Raw genomic sequence first — 19,602 nt, 5'->3', positions numbered from 1 at the left:
TCCACACAAAAGCAGCCCAAGGAAAGCTCTCTTCTGCTCTCTGCTTTACTGGAGAAAGGATCCACCTGGGATTTGCAGGGCCAGATTTAGCTTTGAACTGGGAGGAGGCTGCACATCATCTCCCCATCACGCCACCTGGGGCACGCACTGCGTCCAGCTGTAAGAACCAGGGGAGGAGATGGGGTTCCTGTCCTCTCAGCTTATCAGGGCCTTCTCCAGCTCCTCCACAGATTCACCCAGTTGAGGGTGCCTGCACGTCTTTGTCACCCGTTGCTACAGAGTGGAATCCAAACAGGCCTGAATTTCCCACAGCTCCCCTGCCTCCATCAGGAGACCCTGCCTAACCCCTGCACCCAACACACCTGAGAAAAGTAAGTTCTACAATCTAGAGTTTTGGGCAAAGTTGGGCAACCTCTGCCTAGTTGCTCTATCAGATGCTGGGTTTTATTTTCTGTTCATAATTGTGGTTTATTTATTGGAACAGGGACTGGGCATGCATTTCCCCCTTCTTCCAGGCTCTTCCTAATCTCGGAATCATAACGACAGGTGAGGACCAAAAGAGATTGAAGGCATCTAAAACACAGCTTCCCCAGGATTTATATAGCTACGTACGTAAAAGCAAGCAAATGTTCAAAATGCCACCGCTATCTGCAAAGACCTGCTTAGTTGTTTATGGCTGAGTTTAAAAAAGGGGGACAAATATTTTGATAGTTTTATTATTTTAATTTAACTAATTCTTAATTAAAAATAAATCCTTTCCATTTTTAATTTTTAAAATTTTATCTTTTAAAAATATAATTAAATATTCTAATTTAATTCAACAAATTTAAAATTTATTGAATTAAATTAAGTACATTAATTAAAGCATTAAAATATCTCTAAGCATTCTAAATATTTTAGATTGAAGATTGTCTTTGTTCAGTCTGAGAGACAGGTTTTCTTTAATGTTTTGATTTGGCAGCAAACCCTAAATCAATTCTTTGCATAACTCCGCTTTGAACATAAGAAAATGGCAGACAAAAAAAAAAAGAGGGGATGTAGAGGAAAACAGAAAAGGAAATAATCTATCCATTCTCAGAAAACAGTTCAAACAGTTCAAATCCCAGGATTCTCTTTAAAAAGGCGGGGTTCCAAAAAAGGTCAACAACAATGATGACAGGATTACAGGGCACTGTTTATGAAGGAAGATTAAGGGAATACAATTTGTGTATTCTAATCAGTCTGGCAACACTCTACCATGGGGAGGAGGAATACAGCTGGAAAACTGTAAAGAAAACCATTTAACAGCAACACAGGATTCTGGCTATGATGCATGTTATGTCATGAAAAATTACTTTAAATAAAAACTGATGTTTGGTGGAAGTGCTCATAGTAGAATGTAGCTGGAGTATGTTCAGAATATTTTAAGCAGGGCATCAGAAAACTATTTTCAACACTGGCATAAATAATACAGATTGTAAATTACAAGCAGAGCACCAAGAAAAAAAAAAATCTCCTAAGAGAACATCTATAATGGCCTTTCCATAGGCACAGTATTTCCTTCCATACAGGTGAAGCGGGCTGAAAACCATGGAAAACAGCCAGAAAGAGCAGAACATTTGCTGCAGTAGATACACAAATTGCAAAGCCTGTTCCAGCTTGACCTCACACATATTTTAAAACAAATACTTAAGAGCGTGCAGTGTGTATAGCATCGGTTTCTCTTATTTGACTCATATTCCATAACGAATGAGCAGAAGAGAGAAAAAAGCTTCTTAAATATAAAAAAGACTTTTTTTTTTTTTTTACTAAAGATCACTGCTCTTGCCATCTTGCATACCTGCCTCAACTCTGACCTCTAAACCTCAGTGCCCTTCTTACGCCAGGAGCTCAGCCATCTTTTCCCGATGGAGGAGGAGCATGTCCCCACAGTCCCCAGGAGACCTGCATCTCTATCAAAAGGCATTTGGCACTAAAAGGTGAATTGGCTGGTACAGGTCTCACCTTGTCCAACAGCCCAGCGGCTGAGGCGCTCCCTGCAAAAGTCCCATATCTGCATCCCCTACTTACTCAGATTTGCAGTTGGAGCCGTGGCTTTCTCACGGACCACGCGCAAGGCTGAGCTTGAGGTTGCAGGCATCCTGAGGCGAGAATCTCCCTTTAACAGTTGGCGTCCCACTTTCAGGAGATCTGGAGTGGTATCAGGACAATTAATGGGCCAGAGAGAGAGAGAGAGAGAGAGAGAAGAGTTATGGTGTGCCTGCTGGGTACTTGGCTTCAAACCCCCAATAAAAGAGTAACTAGATTATACAAAGTGGAAGAGCTTCCCTGGGAGCAGACTCCCTGCATCCCCTCAGCCTGCTCAGCAGCCTGCTACTAGGGCACTCGTCTCCTTTGTGCTCAAGTCCAGCCTCCAAAAGAGGCAAACAGATCTAAGTAGAAGTTTCTTTTCCCTTTACTGAACTAAGTAACAGGCATCTCCTTTTAATGTTCTTTTCCTTTGTGAGGAAGGACGTAAGCACCTAAGTGCGCAAGATTTGTGCCCGAGACCCTGAATTGTAGGTGGCCTGTGCCACCAGCCCAGAGCTGAGCACATCATTGCTTAGGACAGATGGGATTCAGGCTTTCGCCTTTTACTTGCCCATTCCTCCTTTGTAACTTGCTGGCTTCTTTTCGGGATCCTCTATTATCTCTGTGATGTCTGGGTGCCTGCTGCAGCCCGAGAGTCTTCTGAACAAAAGGAGATATATGTCTTGAGGGGCCTCAGCCCAACCACGTCCCTACTAAGCAACATCAACAATAATTTTTTAGAAAGGGTGGATCATACAATCTGTGACATTTTTCTAGAACACTTTAATTTAACAGGAACTGGCAGATTTGGGTTCAAAAATACAAAACACTTGAAAGCCAAAACAGTCTTTGTAGGTGCTACTTTGTTTATTCTTCTTTGAAAGAAATACGTGGCCCTTTGAATATGTTATCCACACCAATTCAACTCAATTTGTTGAAATTCAAACTCTAAATCTAAAACATATAAAAATCCTAAATAAAAAACCATAGCGCTATGCTAATAATTTTTCAAAGATGCTTTTTCAGCATCTTTTGCTCAAAATATTTGTCTTCCAATTATATTCCGTTCTTATCTCTTGGAAGTTACACAGCACTTTTTTCACTTCAGTGCAATTCAGTTAGCTTATACCCTAAAAATTCTTCGCTCCTGCTAACAAAATTCACGGTGCAACGGGAGATACAGGCTGTCCATGTGCAATGCTAGCTGCCTTGGGCAGCGGTCCTCAGAAACAGGACAAATGGACAGTGCCCAAGCCTATCAGGGATGAACAGGAGAGGAAAAGGCATCTAATTAGACTTACTTGAAGATCCAAGTGTGATCTTCAAACACAAACTTTCTTCCGCAAATGAATGTCTAAGACTGGGTTTCCTTTCTGTTAAACAAAACAAAACAAAAAAAAAAAAAAACAAAAACAAAACAAAACAAAACAAAAAAAAAAAAGAAAAGAGACAGAAACCGTACTTGGCTTCAGTAAAGGCTAACAGCAGAGCTGTCATAGACCTGACGAGGAACACAGGAGATCGGGGTGGGATTCATCTGACTAAGCATGGATGTCTCTAATGTAGACACCCATGTCTGAGCCAGCCTCGGTCCCATATTTAGGCAACCGAGAGTTCGTCAATATAACCAGTGAGTTCAAGGTACTCCCTCACCCCCGAAACAGCTCCCACAACGGCCAGGAGAGAAACGGCAGATTCACCTGTTAAAGCTGTTCCACTTCTGATCAGCAATGGGACCAGTCACTGGGGCAGACAAGGGGGGCGCCCCCCCATCTGCAGCCCACAGCTCCTGAAGGTTGTCCAAGGAGACCCGTAGATTCGGTTTTCACCTCTCCTGAATCACAAATACCGAGGGATTTACCCCAGGCAGAGGAGCCCCAGCGGGATCCGCCGCCTGCGCTGGGTCCGTTGACCCAACTGGCAGGGACCGGTCAAAAACTGCCACGGGGGGGACCCAGGCGTTCCGATGCACGCGGAGGGGGCTGGGCTATGCAAATGAGGGCACCCCCAGCAGCCGCTTCCCCCCTGCTGCCAGCCGCCAGGCCTCACAGCACCAACTGCTACAACACACCAAGCCTTCACAGGGTGACGCCTCTCTGTGCTCAACTCCGGGATGCAAGCTTCGAGGTTAGCGCGGGCTTCAGCCTGGGCACGGCATCCTCGCTCACGGAGGGTGACATGTGCGCGCTCATTTCCCTCTGAAAGAGTTAAAAATAACATTAGAAACCCTCAAGCTGACACAACAACATCTTCAACTCGTTTAAACTAGACACAGGAGATGTTTCTGTGATCCGAGTTTTTAAGAACAAAAATACATGCTTTTTTGAGCCTGCAGCCGTTTTAATGCTGACTCTACTCCAGCAGTGCTTATTGAGAATGAAATCCATGTGCAGAGAAAGTAAGGATCTCCCTTAGCTGCCCGTGTCTGGGTACCTATTGGTGCTCAGTTAATATCTGGAAGTGTCTTAGACTGGAAGCATTTTTGTGTAGTAATGGAGGGCTGTGTTCCGTTAAGTAACAGGGAAGACTATATCCTGTGACCTTTTCTCTGGTGGCTTGGTATGTATGTGCAGCAGTTGAAATAAGCCCAATATGGCTTCCTGGAGACCAAAGCGTTCTGGAAGACAGTGCTGAGCAGTAGGCTACTAGTGCCTGCAAAGTTCCTGTAGTCTCTTTCTTCCCCACTCCCCAGCAGATTCTGGGCTGAGATGCACCCAGATTTTCCAGGCAGTGATCAACCTAGTGGACGATAAACTGGATTTTCCTTTAAACTGGATTTTCAGTTAATTGAAGTTAGTTAGAACTTGGTTGCTTCTGCAAATTGTAGATACCTATCTGCACCTTTAGACTTTCTAAATGCCAACAAATTTATTTTTTTTCCCAACAGGAACAGTGAAGCTAAATGCTCTTTGGCTGAATAAGCAGCACTGTATAAAATGTCTCGTGTGTGAAGATGTTTTTTGTACATTTATAATCGTGTTGAAGTAAAAGAATAGTATGAAGTCGTTCTTCTAACAGTTATTCAGTAGGTCTACAGTAAGTAAAACCACGCTGGAATAAGAAGGTCTGCTAACGGTGTGCTAACAGTGCTTATAATTAGTGTTCTGTTAACCAATGAGTTGGGTTTTCCCGGGCATAAATTGTGTTAGGAATGCAAAGCAAGGCTGACATCAGGAATGAATACTTCCCTGGTTTAAACAGCTTGCATCATTCCATCCAAACTCCGCTCAAATTCTTGCTTTGGAACCCAGAAAGAATGAGTCACATGTGGCTGTAGTTCATCATAGGTGCCTCTTTATTGAGAAACGAAACCTTTTCTGAGCCTGAAAGGTCGTAGCTTTATGTTGAATACGCATAGATGGTTTGGAATAGAGATCAATGTTTGGAATAATGACCAAGTAAAAGAGCAGTGAAAGGGTAATCACTTTGTGGTTGTATTTATTGCCTGTATTTATTTTTCAGTGACTTCAGTTCCTCTGTCTGAGGTAATGTGAAGGTCTCCTCTCATCTGGATGCTACTGAAGTCCAATAAAATCACTCAGCCAGCGGAGTGCATGGAAACCACCTCTCTGTGCAGAGGAGTTGTGTGTTGTGCAGTTTATAGGGCGGGGCAGAAACATGATCTGCTGTGACTGTCCTCACTTCACAATTGCAAATGAATAGCAGCACTGCTTAACGCCTCATGTGGCTTTTTGGAATACCGCTGCCTTTACATGCAGGCTAGCGCGCATATACCGTCTTCCTTTCTGCATCGGTTCAGAGGTGCAGGGAACATACAAAAATCTGCTACTGTAAAGTGGCAAACATTATTACTCTGCATATGCTAGACTGACAGCACTGTCACCTATCTGGCCTTCTGGTGGAATGTACAACAGTGGGTCATCACCTCAAAAACACCCTTGGGAATTCCGTTAACTTGGGAGGTAGATCCTGATGCAAATTACTAATTTCATTCTTCCATGACAGACAGCAGAGCAGCTTAACAGAGCACAGGGAAACTTCTGGCCATTAATAATCAATGAAGGGAAACCGTGAAGGTACTGAATAAGTGCAGTCCCTCTCCTGTCCTGCCCAGTCCAAAGATAATATGAAGCCTTTGTACCTCAAATACTTCTAAGTTTTGTGTGTCCAGTTTGTCCATAGTTGGCATCTACCAGACACGGCTGCATCCAGTGATGACAGCTTTTAATTCTCTGCATTTTACACACTGATGTGGATGCGCACGGGTAGTTTAGGCATGTTGAAAGTTAACTCCTTTCGGCCTTGTCAATGAGAATTCTTGATTCTCTTTTAATAAGCACATCTTTATTCTTACCGAATCTGTGTTAAATTTCACCTTTTCAAACTAATGAAGCTTCACTTTTATTTTTAAGTCCTCTTGCAAGCAGCTTGACAGATTTTTCTAATCTAATAAACTGAATGCGAAGCCGGAGCGACCTCCTAACATCATTCTGTTACTACTTATGCAATCGAGGAGAGAGCTGCAACGTGGCACTTGGAGTATGGATCCAGTTGTTGCCCCAGCGCCACTCAGTGATGTGTTCTAGCTGAAGTGGGGAATAAAACAAGTGGATTTGGGGGTTACTTTTTTCCTTTGCTCTAGTCAGCCATGTATTTGTTGAAATTAGAAACCTATTTCTGTCGACAGATTCTCTGAGCTAGCAGGTAATGATGTCTGGGGTTTTATAGCAGTGATAAGAAATAATGCTAAAAGGATATACAACCGTAGACTTTAATTTTTTTTTCCTTAAAGGCTATTGTTTCTATCTGTACTGAGCAATAGAATACAACACAGATGCTGAATACATGAAAAGGAACATTAGAAGTTGTCATCTCATCTGATCATGAAGAAAATGTTTGTAGTACTTGCATTACAAAGAGGATAGCTTCTGATGCCTCTGCTGAGGGGAAGGAGGGACACAAGCCAATGTCCTAGGCAAGTCAAATTGTTTTGGTCTGATTTTGAAAAAGACAGGTAGTATTGTTACTTGAAGCATTAGATTTGTCTAAATAGCTCTGGGCCTTACAACTGTCCTACGTTCTCCCTGACACACTGAATCCTTGAGAACTGAGTGGCTTTTAGATTGTAAAATATTTGGGCAAATTATGAATTATAACCCATTTCTGACAGGAAGTTAAAGTATGCTGAAAATTGGACTCGTGTTCTTTAGCAGTTCACATTTTCTTTAATTGCAGACAACAACAGATAGCAGAAAGGGGAAAAAAAAAAAGAGAAGCAGCGCAGCAACGAAAGAAAATGGGGGAAGAAGCCCAAAGGCTAATGAAAGAAGAAGAAAACAAAACTGATGTAGAAGCGTCCGGACACAAACCAGGCATCAGTGGCACAGTGCCAAGGAAAAAGAGAACTTCAGCTCTACAACATACATATTGGTATTGATTTAAGTATTTCTAGGGCTTCAGCATTTCTAGGACTCCAACCGTTTGGTTTCAGGGCATTCTTCAGGGCATCTTGGAAGGCAGGGTTCTCTCAGAATATCTTCAAAGACTAGTAGGTGGTTATTAAAGGAGAAAAAAAGCCCACAGAAAATCATGCCTTGATGGAATGAAGTTTCCTGCAATAGTCCTATTCCAGCACCCTTCTTTGCAGCAAAAGTGATTGAGCAAGGATGTTGATTGAGAGACATCCTTAATGAATAGTTCAAGCCTAGAGAAAAGAATGGAAATACCTAAGAGTGTGGTAAATCTCCTGTATTGTCTATGCTTACCCGAAACATGTAATTAAACAGTTTTAAAGAACCCTTTGCTTCCTGCCTGATCGAGAATGTCTGCTTTTGCCTTTCCATAAAGGTATTTATAAATGTTTCACATTTTTCCATGGGAGATAATATTGACGCGTGCAGAAGAAAATTACTTGTTAAAGGTGACCTACGACTCTCAACGTCCTCCTGGTAGAGTACGCTCTGGTAGAGCACAAGTTACAGCTGAACACAAAAGTGGATTTCTTGTCACTTTGTCACCTGCAGCCCCTGTGCTACCATGCCCCTTTACAACACTACAGTGGTTAACAGCAGGGGCATCGCTACACAGCAGTGGTGCGTGCTGCTCCTTTCTTATGAAGGCTAATGTTGTGAACGTAGGGGAGCAATTCAATCGCTTACTTGTATTGGTAAATTTGTATTTCTAGCAGAAATTCTTCTACTTCCTACATTAAGGGGGAAAAAAAGTCTCACGCTGTATACTTGTTGCATAGGTAGTACAACTGAAAAAAAGGTGTCCTCCTGTGAATACACCTAAGTGTGAAAATTCTCAGTTCAGTTAACAGCACTTCTCAGGTTCCATTTTTGTACACTTACTGTATGTATTTACAGTGGGATTCCTCTCAGAAAAGCGTGCAAGGTAAATAGGCAGTAGAAGACAACAGTAGTTTAATGAAGAAGAAAAGTTAATGTCTGCTGGAGGGAAAGGTGTGTGGGAGGAGGAGGGTCCATGTGGTCATTATGTGCAGCTCAGAACTTCAGTGAATACCTCCTGCATCTTCTGCTGTGCGGATGCTATTATCCCTGAATTCATGGGCTGTCTTGTGGCAGATGAGCGAGGACAGCAAATTCTGTGCCTGAGACGCGTTCCCTGTGTATCCAGGGTCCTGTGAAGTTGTGACAGAACGGGAAGGGGCGGGGGGACTAGATCACCTCTGCCTCGAAAAATAGAATTTTTAACTAAGTTGTAAGACACAAGTTCTGCTTAAAAGAGAAGTACTTGAGAAAGTAAAGACAGTAAGACTTACTCTGAATGGCCTTTGTCATGGAGAAAAGTTTTAAAAAATATTTAGTATGCTTGTCATGCTGCTTAAAATCTTGCACAGACCAACTGATTTGACAGCAATTTTTAGACATTAAAGAAGTCATTGAGAAATGTGAAATTTTAAAACACCTTTTAGAAAGCAACAATATGCACTTTTGTGTGTATCTTCTGCGCAAGTGTTCTGGCTGGAGTAGAATCGATGACTACAGTCTGTCCGGACTGAACAGCAGTATGGCAAGCAAATCTGCTCCTAGTACACACCTCTAAAGTATCTGATGGTGGATTGGAGATAAGAAGAAAGTCTGTGAATAAGCTTTAATAGCAATCCGCGTCTGTCCTTTCAACCACACTGATGAAGCAAGGAGGCACATGTCATAATTCTTTCCCTATTGCTGACACAGGGCAGGGAAACCTAATACCTGTTGCCTAGTTTAGGTTGGAAGCGACATCGCATCTTTCTAAAAAAATTAGTTTAGTGCTTACTATTGCTATTTCTGAGACAATGTAAAATAGGTGCAAATAGATGTTATTTATTAAAAATAAGAAAACATTGGCTAGTTAAGAAGTTAGAAACAAAGCCCCTGACTGCGTCATGAGAATGCTCGTGTGTTTTTGAGCCTTCAGCCGTTTTAAAAACGATTAGGTGCTGCCACCTCCTGCACATCAGCCCTCCTGCGCTGCTTTGCCCTCTCCTGCTGCGTACTCACACTGTTTTGCTGTTCTTCCCTCCATTTCCCTGCCTGTACTTGAGCACAACTGCTCTAGGAATTGCTCCCATCTACTCTACCAAGTCCTGACATAATGCCAGAAAGGGTACAGTGCTCTCGCAGGTAGTAGTCTGTATGTCAAAACAGCATGCATTGGTTTCATATGTTTTCCTGCGCTATAGTTGCTTGTGTTTGCAATGTCCCATGTTCATTTGTCTGAAGGGTTTTGGAGGAAAATGCTCCCCTGTTCTGCTCATGTAGGACATAAATAAAACAGTGCTTCAATTTTAGCGCATTTCTAGCGGTTGGGATTTAGGTGAGGTGGTTGATTTGGGGGGGGAAAGAAGGCAAAATGAGGAAGTGATCAGAAGTGAAGAACAGCCTTGTGAGTGGGTGGACCTAAGTAAGCATGCAGGTGAATCTCTGGTGAGGCGGTGGGCAGTGCCTGTGCCTGGGTGTTTTCAGCAGCTGAGAGGCATGTTGGGTACCTCTTCAGCTGAATATTAAAGAAAGGCTTCTTTGAGCCTGGATTAGAAAGAGAAATGCATAATGGGATTATCAATAGGTGTTGCTTCAACCAGGGAAGGAGCCGACTTGGTTCCTATGCTACCCTGTAAGCATGAATTCAAGCAGCCCCCTGCTACCTGACCCTTAACCTATGCCCTGCTTGTCCTCCCCACCTGCACACTTTGAGGCAAGACTTCCCAGTGTGGTATGAACAATTTCTCAACTCAGAAAAAGGAGGAGGTTTTATTGAACTCTTTGGAGGCTAATGGTCCTCCCCTAGCTGCTCCATACAGCACCAGCAGGATCCAGGTGAATCATGACTAAGAGTAAAGCCAAATATTAGATGGGGAAAAATCAAGATGGTACATTTGTCACAACAACTGGGATATCCTCTGTGGATCAGGGAGCAAAGGCCAGTCCCACAAAGTCTGGGACTGGAGCATTTATCGTGGTACTTCAGGCCTCTTCTTACAAAGGGTACCTTGAGCTGTCTACATGCTTGCAGGATGGAGGAGGAAAGGTGGCAGCTTGGAAGCGAGCTGTATTTCGGGTAGAGATCAGAGCACGGACTTCTATCAGGAATGTGGTGGGAACTCTCTTGCTGAGCATAGGTAAATAACTTATGAGAGTTGAGCGGACAGAAGATTTTTAAGGGCAAGAAGCAATTTTGACGTTATTCTGGTGTTAGCGCCTTGTGTCTTAAACATGGACCATGTCCAAAACATGGTTTGAAATGAGTTCAGCCTATTGACATTTTAAATGTAAGTGTAGGTTCATACTGCTTTGTTGCCTGCTTGCTGCAAAAGACACCCACGTAGTCACAGGTGAATCTCTCTCCTAGAACTGAAGATCTAAACTAGTCCTCTAAACTAGGCTCCATTTCACCACCACTCACAGCAAAGATCACTTAAACAATAGTGGCTGTTAAAGAGAAACCCAAAATTGTGATAAAGATGGTAAAATCACATATAAAATATTGCGCTCTCAGCCTTGAACAGACATGCTTTGAAGTAGCAATAAGGCATGTTGTGTCATGTGTTCTAGTCCCATCCCCTCCACCCCCCAACCTATTAATTTTGGCCCTTGTGCCCAGGTACTTAAAAGAAAAGCTTTTGAAAGTGACTTTGCAGCAACTATGTATTGCAGTAGTGTCATAAGGCAAGTCAAGTGGCCTGCAGGAACCCAGCAAGGTAGGTGAGCATGGAAGAGGGTGTTGCTGGCAGAGGAAGCAAGACGCTCTCATCTTCTCATCTTTGTGAACTCTTGGAGCCTGTGTTACATCAACATGCCTGTTCGATTTCTCTTCCTTAGTGAAATGCTTAATGAACACTAGGGAATCTGTTGCAAACACAAGTAATTCAGAACCCAGGCATTACAAGGATGCAAAAGGTCTCTGAATTGCCTCTGTAAGCATTGGTGCATATCACCCTCTTGAGTGTTGCAAATGCTCCCCACATGCTGGCCAACTGTTCCTCCTTCCTTGTGGCTAATAACTCCATTCTTCCCCAAAGCGGCAGGGCAGTGCATGGCGTTGTCTGGCTTCACTAGGCTTCTTCTGCTCTGGGTTGCACAGAGAAATATTACACTTGCTTTGCTGGAGGGGAGAACAGGAAGCCAGTGAGGTTTAACCGGCCAGAGGTGTTGTTGAAAGGTTGGGTGGAGTCAGGCAAACACCGCTATGTCGTCTGTTGGTTGGCATTGCCCTCCTCTGAACTATGCACGGATTTCAAGTTTTGGACAGGAAGAATTTGTGGTTTGATGGTCACAGTGGCATCTCGGTGGGCACACTGAGACTGCATGGCTCTCAGATTAATTAAACAAGGTATTCTGGACTTCTGTTACATGCCGGGAAGACTGACACTCTCCTGGCAGCACAGAAATGAGCAGTTACAAGCTTCTGGAAGATTGCATTGAATTAAAGATTAGGCACTTGCATTTGTTAACTCAGCATGGGTGCAGTCATGCAGGTGGCATGTGTGTCCACAGACCAACTGGAGCCTTTTTCTCTGCCTGAGTGCTTATGCTTGGAGCTGTAATGAAGTTTTTCTCAGCAGAATTCTGTTCTTTGGGTCCTGATGGTTCCTTATGCCCTGATACAGTGCCTCCGCCAGCTCTGCCTGTGGCCAACAGCTCAGCTGAGACCGGCTATTTTATATGGCTTTGCTACAATAAAACACTCACACATTTACCATTTCTAACAGGCTTCATTGAACTTGTGATTATAAAGGTAATTTACAATAAAACAATTAAATAAACAATAAGCTAAAGCACAATACATTTCAAAGGGCTCATATGACTACAACATTCCAACACATTAAAACTTTAAAACAACATTAACACTCAAATTGTACCTACACCTATACTTATCTTTCTAACACGTTTCAAGACTCTCAACAAAGTACCTTTTTGGTTACAGTCCCTGTAAACACACAAGACCAGTGAAACACTCAAGCAATTGTACAACTGAGAAGAACACTACACAAGACAGGAACAAACAATGTGCTGGAAACTGCCTGGGGAATAGGGGGTTGACCTCTAAATTGAACTGACTCTTTGGACAACGAATGGATAACACTAGCATGCTCTCTGGAATACATGTGTGACATCCTTAGCGGGAACAAGTCTCCGTGTCACTCAACACTGTAATTTCACAAAAGTTTTAGGTTAGTGCCGCCTAAAGAAATAGCCCACCTTTCTCTGGCCGTTTGCTCCCGTGCACGTCTCACGCTACTCTTGAGCCAGTGCAAAGTGCTGGTATATTTGCCCAGTGAACCAGCCAGGGAAACTCATTGAGCTTAACAAACAACAAATTAACATTCAGCAAACAAACATGAAAGAGAACTCACTGTATTCTCCTTGATCTCCCTGGTCATGTTCACTGTGCAGATATGTTGGCACCAGAAAGACACCAGCGCGGTGGGGTGCGGGGGTGGGGAACATGGTGACTGGGAGCAGGAGGACTATTTCTGTAGGCAGCAGTACTCTCAGAAAACACCAGTTACAAACATCCTGTAGAAAGGCTTTACCTTTTCCATTCTGAAACAAGTAACATGTTTTCAAACCGATTTATAGGGCAAATCAAATAGTCAAGAGCAAAACGGTGGACTAGGACAGAACTGCAAAACAACGCTCCAGTACTGTAAATGAGATCTGTTCCTGCTCCATGAGTACTGAAAGCCCGCATGATAGTTGGTACAACAGGGGCTGCTACAGCCAGATCGCTGGCGAGTCTGCTGCTCCAGTATGTCTTCTTTATTCCTGTCTGAGAAACAGTATTGACGTACCCAAAGACTTCATCATCGTGAGGTTCTGTAAAATCAAGTTCTTTCACAAAATGGTTTTCATTAACTCCGTGCTCCACCTTCCTGCATGGAGGTGTCACAGGAGACAAAAGGATGGTAGAGTTTGGCTCACCTGGAGTTAAGTCCACTACGATACCAGAATCACTGAGGCTTTCAAGAGAAATTGACCCAATTCCTTCAGGGAAGAAGGCGGGCTTAGAGGACAGGCGTCTTGAGCTCTGAGCTCTGGACATGTTTTGAATGAACTGCTCCCCTTCTAGGCTATATGGCACCACATCAGTCTGGATGGTCTGCTCCACCATCATGTTTCTGACTTTCTCCTCCTCCTCCTGGGAAAAAGTTAGTTTCTCACCCAGAACATTTTCAAGCATCTCTTGATTCACAATAGAATTGGAGGGAGCTGAATCACTCAACTCAGAGGTTGTGGTGGTCAAACTCTCTTCAAATAAATCAGTCCCGTTAGCTGTGTCCTCATGAAGAAACAGCCCACTACCTGCCAGCTCCTCCAGAGCTTGGTCCTCTGTGGTGGGGCTGTCTGGCATCGTGGTACACAACGGCTTCCCCTCAGAGTCACATGTGTACTCTGGGCGCTGCGCATCTCTCACAGAGCTCTTCAGGGCCATCTCCATGCTCGACACCAAAGATTCCAGTTTCTTGTGTTCAATGCTTACGTCTAGGAAGTATTTCTGAAATTTTTTGTCTTTCTCAGCCAAGCTCTTCTTCATGCTCTCAATACCTCGCTTGAGTTCTTTAATTTCCCTCCTTGCTTCCAAGAGGCTCAGCTCCATCTCCACATGATTACACTCGTCTTCGATCCAGTCTTCCTTCATACGTTCCACCTGAGCTTTGAGCTTTTCGATTTCTCTTTCCCTGGAGCAAAATAAAAATATCGTAACACTTCTGGTGACTGCCTAGTTGAAGAGTCAACGTGAGGCTCCACCTCACTGGGGTGGCTATGCTGCAAAGATGCTCCAATGGAAGAAGCAAATTCCTCCATGCATCATTTGCTGCCACCTCTGAGAGAACTGGCAGAGATGTCAGCTGGCTGCCAAGACGCGCTGGCTGATTCCTAGCTGGAGTCACCAACCTGGCCACACAGCCAGCAGCCTTGTGGGCTATGCTGTGATCCTGGACACTTGGAGGTGAAAGTGGTGGCCTCTGGGTTAGGTCCAACCAGTACAGCGCTTGACATCTCACCTACTGCCTCACCCTGGAGGAAATGACAAACAGCTGCCTGGATGTGTCCCCTGTGCCTGCCAGCAGCTCGTCACGTATAGCCAGAGCCAACAGTGGCCTCAGACAGCAGGATGGCTCAGGGCTGCAGGCACCTGGCTTGCTTTGCACCCGGCTTGCTTTGCACCCCCCCAGCCCAGCATGGATCCAGAGGCTTCTGCCCTCACTTGCAAGCAAGTGGGGAGAAGGGCCCCCTGCGTGAGATCCAGCCCTCACAGGTACAGATGTCGGGCCACCCAAAGCAGGACCAAGGGGTCCCTGGGACTCTACCTGGGGGCTCCATTCAAACAACCCTTTGTGCCCGCTTGGGTTGTGTGTGCTGGAAAGCCAGTTCTCAGAGCACAGCTTTAGTAAAAGAGAGAACATCTGTTGCTGTGTAATGTACATTGTTGCTTCTTCGCTTAGCATCCATACAAAGTGCTACTGCAAAAAAGTCCATATCTAAGCAACAAAACCACAAGCGGGCACACTAGTTTGTGGCAGAGCTTTTCTTTCATTAGGGGAAAAGGGGGACATTTGTCGTCGTATTTTCTGAGCGAGGTGGAACTTTTTTAATGTATAAAAGGTCTCAGTGCTAAAGTAGGCTGGTGAAGAACTATCCTTTAAAAGTCTTCTATCGGGAAAGTTCAAAAAAAGGGAAAAAGAGACAGCCATATTTGTAACGAAAGTGCACGGTACATATTCAGTGAGCACACAATGAAACCTTAAATACCTGAAAACAACCTAATCAGCCCGATCATATTTCCAATCTCTTAATGAAAACTTTACATGGTCAAGAAAAGAGTAAAAATGATCAGGACTCCCATCCCTTAATGCTCCTGAATAAATCTTGTCCAGTCTTATTTCTGAAGTGAAATATACCTTTCTGTAACTTTGCACTCGGATTCCTTCAGCTTTTTTTTCAAATGCCGTATTGTAACTTCTTTCTGCTGCAGAGGAGTCAAATACCGCTCCGGATTTTCTGGCTTAGTGCTGCAGTTGTGACCACAAGAAATAGATTTCCCTGATCGCCTGAAAAGAAAAAAACCATCACACCATCACATAACATCACTCCTACAGTTCTTCAGTCCTGGCAAAAAGGAACACATCCCATAGACTGATATGGCGCTTGGCTCATTTTGGGCTCCTCAGTGTCCACACAAGTGACTCCCTCTGGCAAATCAAAGTACTTGAGAAAAGGGCTGATTTGTGGCTATAGTACAAAATTTACTATTTATCATACTTGTTTTCAGTGCCATTGCCTCAAATGAGACATTTAACTTTAAAACACCTAGCCATCTCCTCACCCAAAACGGTGCCCAAGAGCAGGCAGCTGGGCCATTGGCAAGGGCACCCAGCTGCAGACACAGCCAGGTAAGGAAGCGTACAGACTGAGTTCAGCTCCACATGTGAGTTAAGAAGCCGAGCACCCTGAAACCTACATTAATCCTATCTAGCTTTAGGTGTGTATCTGACGTGCTTGGCTGTTGAGTTGCCTGGGGTGGGAGGAAAGAGAGAGAAAGGGAGGGAGAGAAACAACAATTTCTTCTCTGCAATACGTGTCGCATGCTCCCGCAGGTATTAGTTTTCTTCCCTGTAGAGGAAACTGCACACAGAGGTACCTAAGGCCGGGCAGGGTGAATTTTCACCCGAGCATACAATATTTTCTATACAACCCCACCCAACTCTCTCCAAAGGAGAAAGGACCTTTCTGTGAAAGAACCAGGAAAGCCACATGAGAACTGACAGCATAAAACCACGGAAAGGAGCCTGCCTTGGAGTGAAAACCAGCTACAAAGTGCTTTGACTAAAAGTAACCTTGAATTTTACAGTACTGAAACAGTAAAACTTTTACATGGGATAGAGCACACTGTTGATTGTCGAGCCACCAATATGAAGAGTCACACCCATGCTGAGGAGCAACACGACCCCTTTGGCAAGCCAGACAACCAGCTGATGCCACATTTGAGTGCAGAGAGGGTAAGTCAGTGTGCTGAACACCAGGATGCTGAAATAAAGACTTACCTCGTCACTTGGCTGCTGTCACTTCCTTTGTTTGAGCCTGAGTTGCTTCTGCTGGCTAAAGAAGCCCCATAATTCTGACGGGTGTTCGCAGGACTCGGCTGGGTTTTGCTCAGTGTTGACAAAGGGGCCTTTTCACGGGAAGCAGGTGGGCTGGGTCTGGACTTGTTGGATAAGGATCCATTATTCTGACCATGAAGGCCACAACTGGAGGAGAACCAACATGGTTAAAGCATACTGGATTATCTTTATCACACAACTCATTATGTGTCTTATTTCACGCACAAAGCTGTCTAAACACTAAAACAGGTAGATAACTGTGAGTGGCCGGGAAGAAAGTCCTGAAGTCATCAGCCACTGCACACTCTTTCACTGACTGTGGGGCTCTCAGTCTGAATTATGTGATCTAGGGAAACGTTGGCCATTTTCACGTTTCTCTGTGGATAGCACGGTTCCCACTGACTCCACCAGATCATCCACATTCCCTGAACCTCTGACTCCATTAAGCAATGAGAGGACTGCAGCCTGGCCTAGGGCCAAAAGAACCACGCTTCAGCCTTCCCTGGCCAGACCGGCAGAGGGATGCCTGCTCATGGAGGTTTGCTCTAAGACTGCTTTCATGCTCCTTGGCAAGCAGCCTGAGGGATCACAGTGTGTGATGAAAACAGATTTGTTTGAGCCACTGTTCCTTTCTCTCTTTGGCATAGAGGGTGCTTCAGCTGCCACTGTCAACTATTCATAGAATCATAGAAGAGAATCATAGAATCATTAAGGTTGGAAAAGACCCCTAGGATCATCAAGTCCAACCGTCAACCCAACATCACCAAGTCGCCTAAACCATGCCCTGAGGTGCCACATCTACACATCTTTTAAGTACCTCCAGGAATGGCGACTCTAACCACCTCCCTGGGCAGCCTGGTCCAATGCCTGACCATTCATTTGCTTAGATATAGTTCAAAGCCTACGGTGAGCAGGCTGAAATAGTATTAAAATAGACAAAGAAAACCACAGATTTTTTTCTTCCTTCCTTCCTTCCTTCCTTCCTTCCTTCCTTCCAGTTTCCCTCATACGTATCTACCTTTCTTTTCCCACTCTTTATTAAATAACCTGACTGTCGACTGTGGGCTTGAAAGCAACTGCTATCTGTGCTGCTGGCAACTGCCAAAGGACTGAGGTGCTCTGAGCACAGCTCCCCAAGGTGGGTTCCTCGCTTGCTCGCTTGGTTTGTCTTCCTGCACTGCTACACTGCTACCTACATCCTCTCATGGACTTTGTTCTTCTCAACTGTAATGAAAGGGCTGGTTTCAGAAAAGAAAAAGGCAAATCCAGCCAACCAAAGAGGCCTGAACATAAAAATTTAAATACCACAGCACTATGAAGCAAGAACTCTTCTCAAGATTCCCTAACTTGGTTTCGTCCCCCCTCTGAAAATGGAACAGTTTATAAGGAAAGTGGCTGCTGCAAACCTTCATCACACTGCTGTGGTTTGGGTGATTTTATAATTATTTTACAATGAAGTGCGGGACTGTGGTTTGTGACAACACTGAGATTTTTCAGAGGAAGTTGAGTCAAACAGTTAAAAGAGAACATATCGCAAAGGAGACCTCTCCTTCCACTTCGTACAGTACAGCATCAACTCTTGGGTGAGGCAGAATTCACATAGACTGTGCATAATGCAGCAATGCAATTGAAGGAGCATTATTACAGAGGACTTCTGTCTAATTAAGTGGGTCAGGATGCTCTAATTTGAAGTTACATTTAAATGCACAGAAATACATGCAATGATACAGAATCTTACTGCAAGTAAGGTGATTTTAGGGCTTCATATGATACTTAGTATTTTTCACACACACACACGCACCCCCGGCCAGTACCTTTACTGGTTAGATTTAATCTAGAGAGTGCTTAGGTAATGTTTATTTTTCTAATGAACAGTCTCATGACACAGATAGGAAACTGCTCATTAAGCATCATTCTGACAATCTCTGTGCGCTGGGGCACACTCCGACCTCAGAGACATCTGTGTGACTTAAGCCTAGAGGTATCCCACTGCCAGTCCCGGCCTGCCTGCCAGCACTTCCACAAAGGGCAGGAAACCCGTCCTGTCAATCTGAACTCTTTCCACCTACTCCAAAAAATGTAACCAGCAGGGATTTTGTGGGTGGAGCACAATGTGCGCTGCTCCACCCAAATGTCCTCATCCTCGCATTCACAAGCTCTCTGGATTTGCACTTCACAAATGATAGGGAGAAATCTTACAGAAATCTTTCTTGAAAGATTTGTTTAGATAGATAACTCTTTTTTTTTTTTTTTTTTTTTTTGCATATAGTTTTAGTTACAGAAAGGTTGGGCAAGGGTGTTGAATACAAAAGCATCAAAGGCAATATTGTCTACTTCTTCCTACAAAAAATAAGGTCATGACCTGGAAAGGCACATGCCAAGCTGACAGTTTATTACAAAGAGAAAACAGTGATAAGACCAAAAGGTTAAGGTTAACTTCTTAGAGGTACTGCTGTTAAGCAACATATACCCAGTTGCCTCCTCCTCCACTCCAGCTGAAGTCTCTTCTGTCTTACCTGAGGGTATCTCCCATACTTGTTATGAACAAACAACACAAAAATACCTGTCGGCTGATCTGGCCTATTGACATGTTTTGGTCTCAAAAAATATAGCTTTTTTTTCCCCTTTCTCATATTACAGTTCTCATCAGTGTAAGTGCTGCCCAAGAGCATAGTGTTAGCCCAATTGTTTCAAAACTCACACTAGTGCTATTTTATGTATTAGCTGCAAGGCCTTACGTAGTAGTCTATCTCTGCACTAGCAACTCTCTCACTCTTCAGGAAAAATGGCTTTGCTTACTTGTGAGAAAAAGACCTTTTGCTTCCAGCAGCCGACACATGGGCTTCAGGCACTGAGGTACAGCCTGTGTTGCTTGAAGAGCTAAAATTGGTTTTAATCCCTGGAAAAGAAAAGGGACGAGTAAAAACACAGTGGAAATCATAACTCAAAGGCTGTTTTAAAAATCACGATGAACAACAAGC

The 19,602-nt window shown here is 44.0% G+C and overlaps 2 protein-coding genes across 2 annotated transcripts in view; one reads left to right on the top strand and one right to left on the bottom strand.

Annotated features, from left to right (window-relative positions):
- The window catches only part of MRPS5 (mitochondrial ribosomal protein S5), a 1,175,798-nt gene that overhangs the window by 719,550 nt on the left and 436,646 nt on the right, over window positions 1-19,602 (top strand). The window lies entirely within an intron of this gene.
- LOC135312763 (uncharacterized) overlaps window positions 13,048-19,602 on the bottom strand; it is a 50,133-nt gene continuing 43,578 nt past the window's right edge. Inside the window, 3 exon segments of the mRNA XM_064448522.1 lie at window positions 13,048-14,197; window positions 15,422-15,571; window positions 16,565-16,768. Coding sequence (XP_064304592.1) covers window positions 13,048-14,197; window positions 15,422-15,571; window positions 16,565-16,768 — 1,504 coding nt within the window.

The sequence above is a fragment of the Phalacrocorax carbo genome, chromosome 3 (genome assembly GCF_963921805.1).
Source record: "Phalacrocorax carbo chromosome 3, bPhaCar2.1, whole genome shotgun sequence".
Lineage (NCBI taxonomy): Eukaryota > Metazoa > Chordata > Aves > Suliformes > Phalacrocoracidae > Phalacrocorax > Phalacrocorax carbo.
The sequence above is the reverse complement of the archived record's forward strand: the minus strand, read 5'-3'. Positions and strand labels throughout refer to the sequence as shown.